Source organism: Cavia porcellus, unplaced genomic scaffold, assembly GCF_034190915.1.
Source record: "Cavia porcellus strain 051 isolate PalLab524CR breed Dunkin Hartley unplaced genomic scaffold, mCavPor4.1 scaffold_28, whole genome shotgun sequence".
NCBI classification, from domain to species: Eukaryota; Metazoa; Chordata; class Mammalia; order Rodentia; family Caviidae; genus Cavia; species Cavia porcellus.
In genome coordinates this window covers 31,330,466-31,343,849 of record NW_026947511.1, presented here as the reverse complement: position 1 = coordinate 31,343,849, position 13,384 = coordinate 31,330,466, and the positions used below count along the sequence as shown (strand labels likewise).

The 13,384-nt window shown below is 36.1% G+C and overlaps 1 protein-coding gene and 1 pseudogene across 12 annotated transcripts in view; both read left to right on the top strand.

The window, feature by feature from the left end:
• Window positions 1-13,384, top strand: part of Usp54 (ubiquitin specific peptidase 54) — a 119,712-nt gene that overhangs the window by 54,719 nt on the left and 51,609 nt on the right. For all 12 annotated transcript variants that reach the window (XM_063239316.1, XM_063239315.1, XM_063239312.1 and 9 more), the window contains one exon: window positions 5,977-6,069. In XM_063239316.1, coding sequence (XP_063095386.1) covers window positions 5,977-6,069 — 93 coding nt within the window. The remainder of the gene's footprint in view (window positions 1-5,976; window positions 6,070-13,384) is intronic.
• Window positions 5-5,942, top strand: LOC134473787 (14-3-3 protein zeta/delta-like; annotated as a pseudogene).

The window sequence follows — 13,384 nt, the reverse complement described above, 5'->3', positions numbered from 1 at the left end:
GACTTTGACTTTTAAGTATCCAGAACTGTATTTTGACAATTCCTTTAAGTATAATACTTGACAAATTATGTTTGAGGTCAGTAGCCTGGGCACATCTTTTATCAGTGTGATTAGGCAATTCTGTTTATCACTTAGGTAAGTCTCTTAATTGAGATTTTTTAATCAATTAACTTTTTTGAAAAACCAAGTGATAATGATAGTAGAAATAATAACTGCTATTTACCTGGACTAGGTGATTTTTCTACTTGTTTATCAGTTTTTTAATCTAACAGCCTCTACTGCTTCCTTTTTTCATGTGGGACAAGATAGCTTGTCACCCTAGATGCTTTTCTCTAGTTTAGAAAACAAAATCACTTCCACAAGTATAAGAGTTCTAAGTATGTTGTTCTTGTCTCATAGTTTTCTGTGCCTAGTTTATGCACTGAATGGTGTCCAGTGTTTGATCATTCTTTCATCTCCTCCCTCTGAGCTCTCTAGTTTTGGTTCTTAATTGGTGTCTGGTTAGCTATGCTTGAAAAGAGCTGCTGGAAGTTAAATTCTCCTAAAGTGATTATCTGCCCTAGATTTTTTCTTTTGCTGTTGCATGTGATTTTGGAGTGGTCTCAGAACTGCAAAGCTTTCGTCTGATTGTTCTACCTAGTAGTCAGGCCCAGAGTGTTACGTTCATTTTTCTTTAGCCTAACATTCAAGTGACTGTTTTGTCTTTTCTGCTTTTCAGAATAAAATTAAATAAAATTTGCTAGCAAGATAATTATACTTTGATAAACTATTAGCTTGACTCCTCAGGTATAATGAAAAAACAAGTTGCTATGAGAGAAGACAGGACAATGTATGCTATGAGAGAAGACAGGAATTAGGAGACCTGAATTCTGGTTTTAGTCCTTTTTATAGAATGAGCTTACTTAGGTAATAGTACCTAAATTTCTCCTTTTATATTAAAATCCAGCTAAACTTATCTATTTAATAAAAGTTTCGTAGCCTCTTAGTTTTCAGTTTATTACTTGAAAACATTAAAAAAGATCTTGTGCTGTCAAACATGTGGAGAGAGTTTAAATATTTTCCCTAATGACTATCACAGATTTCATGCATTTAGATAAGGTTGATACATAAAGTTTATGTATCCCAGATGATACATAAAGTTTTTTGTGTGTATGTGAGACAAGATCTGCCTATGTAGTTCAGGCTGCTGGCCTTGAACTCAGTATGTAGCCCACACTAACCTCAAACTTTCAGTACTCCTCCTGTCTCAGCTTCCCAAGTACTAAGATTACAGGCATGCACCACCACATAAAGATTGGGATTACAGTCAGGAGTGGTGGCACATGCTGGTAATCCCAGCTATCTGGAGGCTAAGGCAGGAAGGTTGTTGCAAGTTCAAGACCATAGTGGGCCACAAAGTGAGCTCAAGGCTAGCCTGAGATGTATAGCGAGATCCTGTCCAAAAAAACAAAAAACAAACAAAAAAATTTTGGGACTACTGAGACTGGGGTTTCCCTCAGTGGCATAAGTGCCTGCCTTGCAAGCATACTCAGGAGTTCAATCCCCGGTACAAATAAAAAAAAAAAATTTTATCCTCCTAAAATTGGGACTACAGGCATGTGCCACCACTCCCAGCCACATAAAGATTTTTTTTTGACTTTTTGATTTGAGACAGGGTTTCACTGTGTGGTTCAGGCTGGCTTAAACTCCCTGCGTAGCTCAGGGTGGCCTTGAACTCGCAGCAGTTGTCCTGCCTCTGGTTCCCAAGTACTGGATTATAAATGAGCACCTCCATGCCTGGCTACATAAAGACTTTTGAGTGAGTTTATATACTGATAATACTTTTTGTAATTTAGAAACAGGCAAAGTAAGACATTGACATAAATGTGTTTGTTTACTTCTTGAAGGGCAATAGTCGTTTTTTTTTTTGTGGGTACCGGAAATTGAACTTACGACCTTGCATTTGCCAGGTAGGCACTTATGTCGCTGAGCTAAATCCCCAGCCATTGACAATAGTCTTTTGTTTTAAATTGTGTTTCTTTCTGTATGTTCTATTTATATTGTTAGTTGAGACAGTGTTAAAAAATAATTTTCCATTCCAGTATCCTGTGCCGTATAATGCAAACTCTATATACACATACATATTTCTGTACCCATGAAGGTTGAAACAATGGTTTTGTTTTTCTTCCTCCTTCTTCTTTTTTGTTTTTTGGTACCAGGGATCAAACTCACAACCTCATGCTTACTAGGCAGGCAGTGTGCTGCTGAGCTAAATCCCTGACCCTGAAACAATGGTTTTCATGTCTTTACTATAATCATGTTGTAAGTTAAAAATAGTAATTATTATGAGATAATATACTTTTCCGGTTATTTATTTATTTAGAGATAGGGCCTCACTATGTATCCCAGGCTGGCCTTGAACTCACAGTGGTCCTCATGCCTCAGCCTCTCAAGTGGTGGAATTACAAATGTGTGCCACCACATCCAGCAATTATTTATTTTTTTTGAGGCAATCTCTCTAGGTAGATCAAGCTGGCCTTGAACTCACTCTGTAGCCCAGGCTGGCCTTGAACTCATAACAGTCTTCCTGCTTCAGTCTCCTGAGCATTAGAATTACAGGTGTCTTCTACTACTACTAGCTTGTTATGATAGTTTAGTTTTTAGTCCTAATGTTTTTCTGTTTTAAGATTCCTCCCAGATTACCACATTTACATTTACTTGTCATATCTCTTTAGGATCCTTTTGTCTATGAAAGTTTCTGAGAATTTCCTTGTGCCTGATGACACTGACAATTTTGAATAGTAATGGTTATTTTGTAGGTTGCCCCTATATTGAAATTTGACTGATTTATCATGATTATACAAGGGTTATGGACTATGAGGAGAAAAGCCATAAAGGTAAAGTGTCATTCTTATCATAGTACATCAAGGGCATGTGCTATGAAAACTATCATCACTTTTGATATTACTGTTATTTTTTATCCTACTAATTTGAGGTAGTTATATAGTCTCTCAGAGTTAAAAAAAATTCTAATTCTAGAGCCAGGCATGGTGGTACATGCCTGTAATCCCAGTACTTGTGAGGCTGAGGCAGGAGACTGAGGCAGGAGGATCACTGTGTGTTTGGGCTATATAATGAGTTCAAGGCTAGCCTGGACTACACAGCAAGAGCCTGTCTCAAAAAATAAAAAGCAAGGCTCAGAGATCACTGCGCCCATCCAACATCTAGGCGTGAATAAAAATGAGCTGGTGCAGAAGACCAAACTGGCCAAACAGGCTGAGCACATGGCAGCCTGCGTGAAGTCTATAAATGAGCATTGTGCTGAATTAGCTAATGAGGAGAGGAATCTTCTCCCTGTTGCTTATAAAAATGTTTTATAAAAAAGAAGCCTAGGTCTTCTTGGAGGGTTTCTCAAGTAATGAGCAAAAGACTGAAGGTGCTGAGAAAAAGAGGCAGATGGCGATGGCTCGAGAATACAGAGAAAATTGGGACTGAACTAAGGGATATCTTCAATGATGTACTCTTCTGGAAAAGTTCTTGGTCCCCAGTGCTTCACAAGCAGAGAGCAAAGTCTTCTATTTGAAAATGAAGAGAGACTACTACTCTTGCTTGGCCAAGGTTGCTGCTGGTGATGACAAGAAAGGGATGGTGAATCAATCACAACAAGCATACCAAGAAGCTTTTGAAATCAGCAAAAAGGAAATTCAACCACTGCGTCCTATCAGATTGGGTCTGGCTCTTAGCTTCTCTGTGCTCTATTATGAGATTCTGAACTCTCCAGAGAAAGCCTGTTCTCTGACAAAGACAGATAGATGATGAAGCCATTGCTGAACTTGATACATTAAGTGAAGAGGCATAACAGGACAGCATGCTAATAGTGCAATTACTGAGAGACAACTTGACATTGTAGACATCAGAAAGCTAAGGAGATGAAGCTGAAACAGGAAAAGGAGGGGAAAATTAACCGGCCTAACTTTTGTCTGCCTCATTCTAGAATGTACACAGTAGACCGTTTGTCATCCATGCTGTCCCACCAAATAGTTTTTTTTTTTTTTTTTTTGTACTGGAGATTGAACTCATGACCGAGCACTTGCAAAGCAGGTGCTTATGCCACTGAGCTGAATCCCCGGCCCCCACCAAATAGTTTTTGTTTATAGTTTATGACAAGTTTATGTTACTTCTATTTGAATTTCTATATTTCCTATGTGGTTTTATGTTTAATAGTAGAGGAATAGAGCCAGTTAATTTTTTTTTTTTTTTTTTTTTTTGTCTTTTTATTGTTACCAGGGATCGAACTCACGACTGCCTGCTTCCAAGGCAGGTGCTTGTGCCGCTGAGCTAAATCCCCAGCCCCGCCAGTTAATATTTAGGGAGTTGTTATCTGTTTTCATTTTGAGATGGCCCATATGGGGAAGTGGAATTTTTATACAAGTTACAATTATTATACATAGTACTTTTGGTACACTGTGGCTTCACAAAGGCCAGGGTTAAAACTGCTTCCATGCCTAAGCAAAGAAAATTGCCTACATACTGATTTGTTCTGGTGGGAATTAGAAGAAATCATTGATTCCAGACAGAGGAGTAGTTATTGTAGGTACTTTGAGGTTTGGAGTGCCTCTGAGGCTGTGGTAAAGACAGTACCCTATGGGTCTTCTATGTGAGGAGCCCCATGTTACTGGGGAATAAGTAGTCTCAGTGTGTACATCTCTCCCTACAGCTGCAGGGGTGTTCCTTAAGACAAAGTTATCATACATTTACTCTAGTTCAGGGTATAAGTGGTCCATATTCCATTATTTGTCTTTACAAATAATGCTATTTGCTTTCACTATTTTTGCTTCACATTTTATTTGTATTTAAATGTTTCAGGCAACCTAAGAACAAATGAAAGTGTAAAGAGGTGGTAAAAATGAATTGCTTGGTATTCATTATTTCATGTATATCAAGCATAGCAGTAAACAAAAAACCCCATAATTTTAACTTTTTTTTTTGGCTTTTTTGCTTTTATGATTTTTTGGATACTTTTCTAACATGCATGTGCTAATGGGGAAATAACTTGGTGATGGCTAGCTTTGTTTAATGTCTTAAGAAATTTTCATGAATCGTGAATAAACATAATTATACTAAGAATATATATATTAAGTTCATGTAAGTATAATAAAAGATTTATGAATGGACTTTTCAACTAAAAAGAAAATCAAAATCAAACCAAATCAAAAGAATCCTAGTTCTTTTTTTTTTTTTTTTTCGGTCTTTTTCGTTTTTATCGGTACCAGGGATCGAACTCGCGACTGCCTGCTTGCAATGCAGGCGCTTATGCCGCTGAGCTAAATCCCCAGCCCCTAAGAATCCTAGTTCTAATGGTAAAATTTCATGCTATAATTCAATTTTAATGTAAGTTTAAAAATATTCTTGATTTTCTTATGTATAACATTAAAACAGATCAATATTCTGAAACTTTTTTTTTTTTCTCTGTCATGTTGGGATTTGAATCTAGGAAGTTATGCATGCTAAGCCCTCTACCACTGAGGATATACCCTTACCTCTATTCTGCAGCTTTTAACCCATACATTTCTTCTTCAGAATCACACGTGATACATGAAATACCATCTTTTTCCTATGGAAACTTAACATCATGTTCAGATTAATGTGTTTGTTAGGTGTGGTGGCACATCCCTACAGTCTCAGCACTAGAGACTGAAGCAGGAGTATCACAGATTTGTAACATGCCTCAAATTTGAGGTCAGCCTGGGCTATATAATGAGAACTGATTTGAAGAAAACAAAAGCAAAAGAAATCAAATTAATATTTTCCTCGGAATATGCTCGTTTATTCCTCTTGTTAGACATCTCAACTTTTTAAGTATTTGTTTTAATTTACTAGAATGAGCTTTTTTCTTTGAAATAAAAATTGTTTCTGCAATCATGTATGTTTAATTGAATTTAAAATTAAAAGGATGGCTCTTTATCAAGCAGTGAGATATTTTCCCTTTTTTGTCAGGTTTTGTGGCACTTGGACATCTTCCGACGTAGCTTTCGGCAGCTCACTACTCACAAGTGCATGGGAGATTCCTGCATATTTTGTGCTCTCAAGGTAAGGACTTCAGAATTGCTTCTCCCCACTAACTTTGGACTGCCAAATAAATGATGATCAGTATTGCCTGGAGGGGTGGTTAATTGGGGTGATGCTAAAGAATTTGCCACTGAATTATCTGCCTGTTGCTTAGAGTAAAAATAAGTGTGGTAAGTTTTGTTTGTTTTAACATTTTTATCTCATGGCCTGAGTAGTCTTTCTTCTGAACCCCTTTTAGACATATAGCTCTATTTAATGCAATTGGTGTATTCAAGGATACTTCTACTTTGAGAATTTACTTGAAAAGCTAATTCTAAATTTTTATAAGAATAAAAGTTTTAAGTGAAATTGACTATTGTTTGTTAAAATGAAATCTTAAAATTTTTACATTTCCTAATGTTTCCCATTACCACATTTTTTTTTTTTTTTTTTTTTTTTTTTTTTATCATCGGTACCGGGGATCGAACTCACTACTGCCTGCTTGCAAGGCAGGTGCTTATGCCACTGAGCTAAATCCCCAGTCCCTCCCATTGCCACATTTAAGAGAGTTTTTATGTCAGTTCTCTACGTCATGTATTGTCTGGTTCCTCATTTTTAATTTCTAAATAAAATGAAACTGGGTATTTATTTATAAGCAAAGAAAAGTAGAGATTTTTGGCAAAACAATTTTAAATATAATGTTTAGAAAAGAGAACCACGATGTATAAAGGGTCACATCTTTTGCCAACATGTACCTTCTATATATTTTCTTGGTCCAGGTTTACTACAGATTTTTTTTTTTTTTTCTTTTTGGTAAAGGGGATTGAACTCAGGATCTTGCATTTATCAGACAGGTGCTTATGTCCCTGAGCTATATCCCCAACAGATTATTTGTGTTTGGGTAACACTTGTCATCCAAATGAGTCTTGAGTAAGCTTCCAGAGTAATATTTTAGTTTTCTGTAGTCTGGATTCTTGGATTGTCATGGGCTTGCTTAGGTGAAGTTATTATACATTTGATTTAGTTGTTCTTATAAGCTAGGAACTATAGCCATAAAAATAGGGGAGAACTTTACAGTGACTTAAAAATTTTTTTTGTCTAATATCACTTTGAAGTTTTAACTCTATTATAAGACTTTAGAAAGAGTTAAGTCTTCTGATGCTTTTGCTACTTGTTCACAAACATCTTTTTTCTACCCTTTGTTTGGCCTATTGTAACTTGTAGTAAAACATAAAATACAAGTTATTAGTAATTGGGGAGTTTAAAAATGAATTTTAATAAACTAAATCTTTTACAAGTTGATTACAACATTTCCCACTATGCCCACTTAGACAGAAATTTATTTAAAAGATCATTATACCTGATTTTCTGAATGGCACATTGTATTATCTAATTTTAGATAAATTCGAGGGTCCCTTAGTCAACAAATAAAAGGGAAATCTGGTTTGTGACATTAATACCATGATATTGAGATACAGTACTTGCTAGGGAAATGTTAATCCTGGAGAGATCCCTGGTAGAATAGTCTCTTGAAATTGAAAACTCATCCATACTGGGGTGGGATAATAGAACTTACATGACCTCTGATGTGCCTTTGATAACCTATTTGTGCTACACTGTACTTGTCATTGATTCAGGAGCAAATCTGGAGAGCTATCTGCCATAATCTAGGTTTCATTTTCCAGAGAGGCAAATTGTTACTTAACACTAATCAGTTTTGTATAAGCTGGAGAGATGAAAAGCCAACCATCAGACTTTATGGGACATACTCTGAAAAGTCCAAGTACAAAAGGGAAATTGTTTTTCAAACTGTTTGGGCTGAGGAAATATCTTGAGACCCTTTAGAGAAATAATTTGCTTGAGATGGATGAGTAAATGGGCTTAGGGGATTCAGGCTTTACTTTGGCTTTCAAAACTCTAGGGATGTGGTAGATTCTGTTGCTTTCCTAATGATGTTAGTGCCTAATGTAACCTTGAGATTTTAAGTTCCTTCTTGCATCTTTTGTTACTTTGGGACTGTTCATAGATTTGATTCCTGCCCCCCCTAAGTATTTCTCAATCCTTCAATACTATATAAATATAAAATAATTGGGTGATAGTTAGCACACACTTTAAATGGTGTTGTTTATATTCCTTTCATTACTGTACACTGAGTTTGAAAAATACGACATAAGATACAAGTGGACAAGTGGATTAACCTGAAAGTATAGATGGGTTCAACTTGGTTCTAGTAGCCAAAAATTTAAATTATTAGAGTAACCACAATTTTTAATAAACATTTTTCATTCACACTGGAGGGTTTCATTCTTTTGAGAGACAAGGGATGACTAAGTTCATGAAGGAATAAACTTGAGAGGAGCCAGTAGTACCTGAGTTCCACTGTGGAATATCTCTTTGTTTCCTATGTTAAAAATTTTTAATTCCAGTTCTTGGAAGACTGAGGCAGGAGGATCACTGTGAGTTCAAAGCCAGCCCAGACTACACAGTGAAACCCTGTCTCAAAAACAAAACAACACATAAAAAATTAAAAATATTTTTATAACATGTGAGCATAATAAATTAGTCAGTGAACAGGTTCTTGTCAGTGTAGTAAGAAGAAAAACAGAAAAGCCCCACAGTATTTATAAAGGAGAAAACAAAGTTACCTTATTTTCAGATGAGATGTTTGGCTAATTAAAAAAATTCCAGTGGTGGAAAAGTAGCTGAGTGGTAGAAACTCTTGCCTAGTATGCCTGAGGTCTTGGATTTGATCCATAGAAAACAAACTAAAGGGGCTGGGGATTTGGTTCAGCAGCATAAGTGCCTGCCTGGCAAGTGCAAGGTTGTGAGTTTGAGGTAAAACAAAACAAAATAAAACATCCCAAAGAGCTGGGTGCTATGGTATTTGCCTGCAGACCAGCTTTCATGGCCAGCCTGGATAATATAGCAAGATTCTATATCAAAACCAGATTCTAAAACAAAACCAGAACAAAAATAAGCTTGATGTGATGGCACACAATTGTAATTCTAGTACTCTCAGAGGCTGAAACAGGAGGATTGTAACTTTGAGGCTGATCCGGCAACTTAGTGAGACTCTCAAAACATAAAATAAAAAGGACTAGGAATATAGCTCAGTGCAAAGAGCCTGCAACTAATCCTTAGTACTAACAAAATAAAAATACCATGTTTTTGAAATTTCATTGTTAATGGAATCATTCTGTTTAAATTCTTTGTTTTCTTTAGTTCAGCAGTATCAACAAAATCGTATGTGTTGTTATGTCTAATAGTTCTAGTTTGTTTTCATTGTTATATAGTATTTGCTTGTTTAAATGAATCACTGTTTCTTCATTCTACTACACTGGTCATTTGAATTATTTTCTAGTTTTTTATTTTTTTTGAGCAATGTTGCCAAAAATATTCATATACACATGTATATGTATGTATACACTTTTCTTTTATGTATGTCTAGGACTGTGATTACTGGATTGTAGGATACATATGTCTTCAGCTTTTTTAGATAATGCCAACTGTTTTCCAACATTTCCATATCTTTTCCCTTTGTGTGTCTTTGTTATTTTTTTGGAGACAGAGTCTTGTGATGTAGTTTATGCTATCCCTGAACTCCAAGGACCCTCCTGCCTTAGCTCTCCAAGTGCTGGGATTACAGGCATACACCAGCACACCCAGCTCCAATGTGTACTCTGATCATTAGTTTTTTTCTACAAATTGAGAAAAGTCAATTTTGAATTTTATATGACAGTGAAAGATAAGATTCTCTTGAACTGGTCAGAGTTTGAGTTTGGGGTAACAATCCTAAAATCTCAGTGGCAATATACCAAAAACTTATTGTTTATTTGTAGTACTAACCTACTGTAGGCTAGTCCCGATTATAGTCATCCAGATCTAGCTTGCATGATTAGAGCTATTGTTACTGTTTGTAATTGTCATTTTGTGTATTTGGTGACCCTGGCATGTATTTCAAACACCATATAGAATAAAGTTGTTAACACCACACAGGATAAAGTTGTTAGCCAACGGTATTGTACCTGCCAGTAAAGTCTAGATAGTTGATAGTTTTTGGTAAGCCTAAGTACATTGGGCTGCAATTTGTATATTTTAGCATATAAACCCCTTTCTCCTGCCTTGGAATGCAGAGATCCTACTGTCTTGTTGCCACCATGGCACTCTTCTGTCCTTAATTCCCAAAATCATTGTACTCCCTTCAGTTCTGGATCTACCTACCTCTTTCTTTGGCCTTTTAGCACCTTAAGTCTTTGGCAGCTAGTTTTGGACATCAGGTTTTCCTGAAACAGATGCCAAGGCTACGACCATAACAACTATTATTAGTTGTTCAACTAAAGGAATAGAGTTTTGGAGGATTTTGTGCAGGTGATTAACTACTCAGCAAGTCTTTTTCACTCGTTTTGCATGTTCTTGATATCTTACTATGATTCAAGTTTTCTACAGTGTATATCTAGTAGTAGAATTTCTAGGTCTGAGGTTATATACAAGCTCAATTTAACTAAGTAATAAACTATTTAACTAAATAGTAGTATCAGTTTCAATTCCAACCAGTAATAAATGTGATATCTCCTCAATCCACCCTTTTTGGAACCATTTATCAGATTCTTAAATTTCTATCAACATGAAAAGCATGGTTTAGTTTACATTTCTTAGATTACTAATTAGGATAAAGCATCTTACATGTCATTTGGGTTTTCTATTCTTTCTTTTTCTGTTTTTTTTTTTTCCCCTCAGTACGGTACCAAGGATTAAACCAAGGTCTTGGCATCTCCAATACTGCCCCTCTTCTACATTTTGAAATAGAGTATCAATTTGCTCAAACATGTGATCCTCTGCCTCAGCTGCCATGTAGCTGGAATCACAGGTGCCAGCCACTACATCTGGCTTATTTTAATAGGGATTTTTCTCTGGAGCCCTATACTGGATAATAATCTTGTTGTATATAGACAAGTATTATAGATATTTTCTCCAGCTTGTAGCCTTGTCTTTTCACTCTGTATGGAATCTTTCGATGAAAAGTTATTGAATCTTCTATAGTAAAATGTATCGATTTGTTTCCAATTTTTGAACCCAGAGGCCCTTTACCATTGAGTTCTATCCTCACCCCTTTTTTACTTTGAGACTGGGGTCTTAAACTAAGTTGCTGTCTTATGTTACTCTCTCATTACTGAAGCACAATATACAACACTCTCAACTTAAAGGAGGAAAGGTTTGTTTTGGTTCACAGTTTGCAGAAGTTTCAGTTCATAGTGGTTTGATCCAAGACAAGGTAGCATAGCAGATGGTAATGACAAAAGAGAAAGAGCTCACAGTGTGTAACCCAGGAAGCAGACAGTGATCACGGGAAGAAGAGAGAGAGACAGACCCTTCCAAGCCATGCCCAGTGACTCACCTTCTCTCATCAAGCTCCACCTCCGAACATCACATTTAGCTATAAAACCGTTAGTGAACTAATCCACCGATGAGTACCATACCCCTAGAGTCCAATCACCTTTCCAAAGCTCTACCTATGAGTACATGAGGCTTTGAAGAGATATCTAGACATAAACCATAACAGTTGCCCAGGCTAGTCTTAATTTAGTGATCCTGCCTCAGTCTTCTAAGTAGCTGGGATTATAGACATGTGCCACTATATACCAATTTTTAAACATTCTACATTTCATGTATTGTTTAATAAGTCCTTTCTTGTCTCTGAGGTCATATTATCTCATAGTTTCTTCTAAAAGTTTAAAAATTGGGCTGGGGATATAACTCAGTGGCACAGATACCTACCTGGCAAGTGCTAGGTCATGGGTTCAATCACTAGTACTAAAAAAAATTTAAAACTTTTGCTTTGCCCTTTTTAGTGCTTAACTCATCTCATCTAAAATTCTTATTGTTGTTACAATATGAAGTAAAGATCTAGTTTTTCTATATAGATAACAAAGTAAGTACCACTTAAAAGCCATTTTCTTTCTTTTTTTTTTGGTATCGGGGATTGAACTCACAACTTTGCACTTGCCAGGCAGGTGCTTATGCCACTGAATTAAATCCCCTGCCGTAACCCATTTTCTTTTTGATTGACAAGGTAAGTTTTGAGCTCCCCATATGTCACTTTTGAACTCTTGATTTTTTTCATCACATTACTTGTAATACTGTTTGTACTACAAATATGCTACATTTGTGATAGTTTTCTAAGTATTGCTACCTAGAAAACTATGGCAGTCGTTAATACTATTTGCTAAATATTTCTATTTCTTTCAAGTATCATAACAGGATTGTAATTCCTGGTCCCCTTGGAATGAGTTTTTAACCATATTTTCTGTAATCATAAAAAATGTCATTTTGAACGTTCTTGATAATATCTTGCTATGATTCAAGTTTTCTTTTTTTCTTTTTTTTTAACCCCAATCACCGAGTAAATCAAGTGTCTACAGTGTATATCTAGTAGTAGAATTTCTAGGTCAAAGGTTATATACAAGTTCAATTTAACTAAATAGGAGTATCAATTTCAATTTCATAAAATAGAATGGGATTTAAAATTATGATTTATCCCCATAATAAAATAGTACATAGTAGTAGAAATGATGACTTGCCAGTACATATGTCAACTTGTGTTAATGTTGATAAAAAAATACATTGAATGAAAAAAAGTCACAGAACTATATGAACTATGATTTTGTTTACATATATGCAAATCAAAAGCAGACCAACCTATACTTTTCAGAGATACATGTAGTGATAAAAGTATAAAGAATAACAGGAATAATTTTTCAAAACATTCAGGATAATGGTTGGTGTAGTTAGGCGTTTGTAAGGGAAATAATTACATAGAGGACACATAATTTATAGTATTATTTTATAATAGTCACCCAAACAGTTTTTTTTTTGTCTTTTTCCTTTTTCTATCTGTACCGGGAATCGAACTCACGACTGCCTGCTTGCAAGGCAGGCGCTTATGCCACTGAGCTAAATCCCCAGCCCCAACCCAAACAGTTAAATACAGGAAGTGCAGGGCTGGGGATTTAGCTCAGCGGCATAAGCACCTGTCTTGCAAGCGGGCAGTCGTGAGTTCAATCCCTGGTACCGATAAAAGGTAAAATGAATGAATGAATGAATGAATGAATGAATGAATGAATGAAAGAAATAAAATACAAGAAGTGCAGGAAATCTATCCAGATACCAAGATCCAAGGAATCCAACGGAGACCCTGGATCCCACAGCAGTGTCCTACATAAGTCCAGTTGAAGACCTAGAGCCCATGATAGTACCCCCCACAAGTCCATCTGGATGTCTAGAGCCCAGGACACTGACCCATGCATGTCTGTTTCATGGATCTGCGCTGGGAAGGCCCAAAGGTCAGCAGCAATGGAAG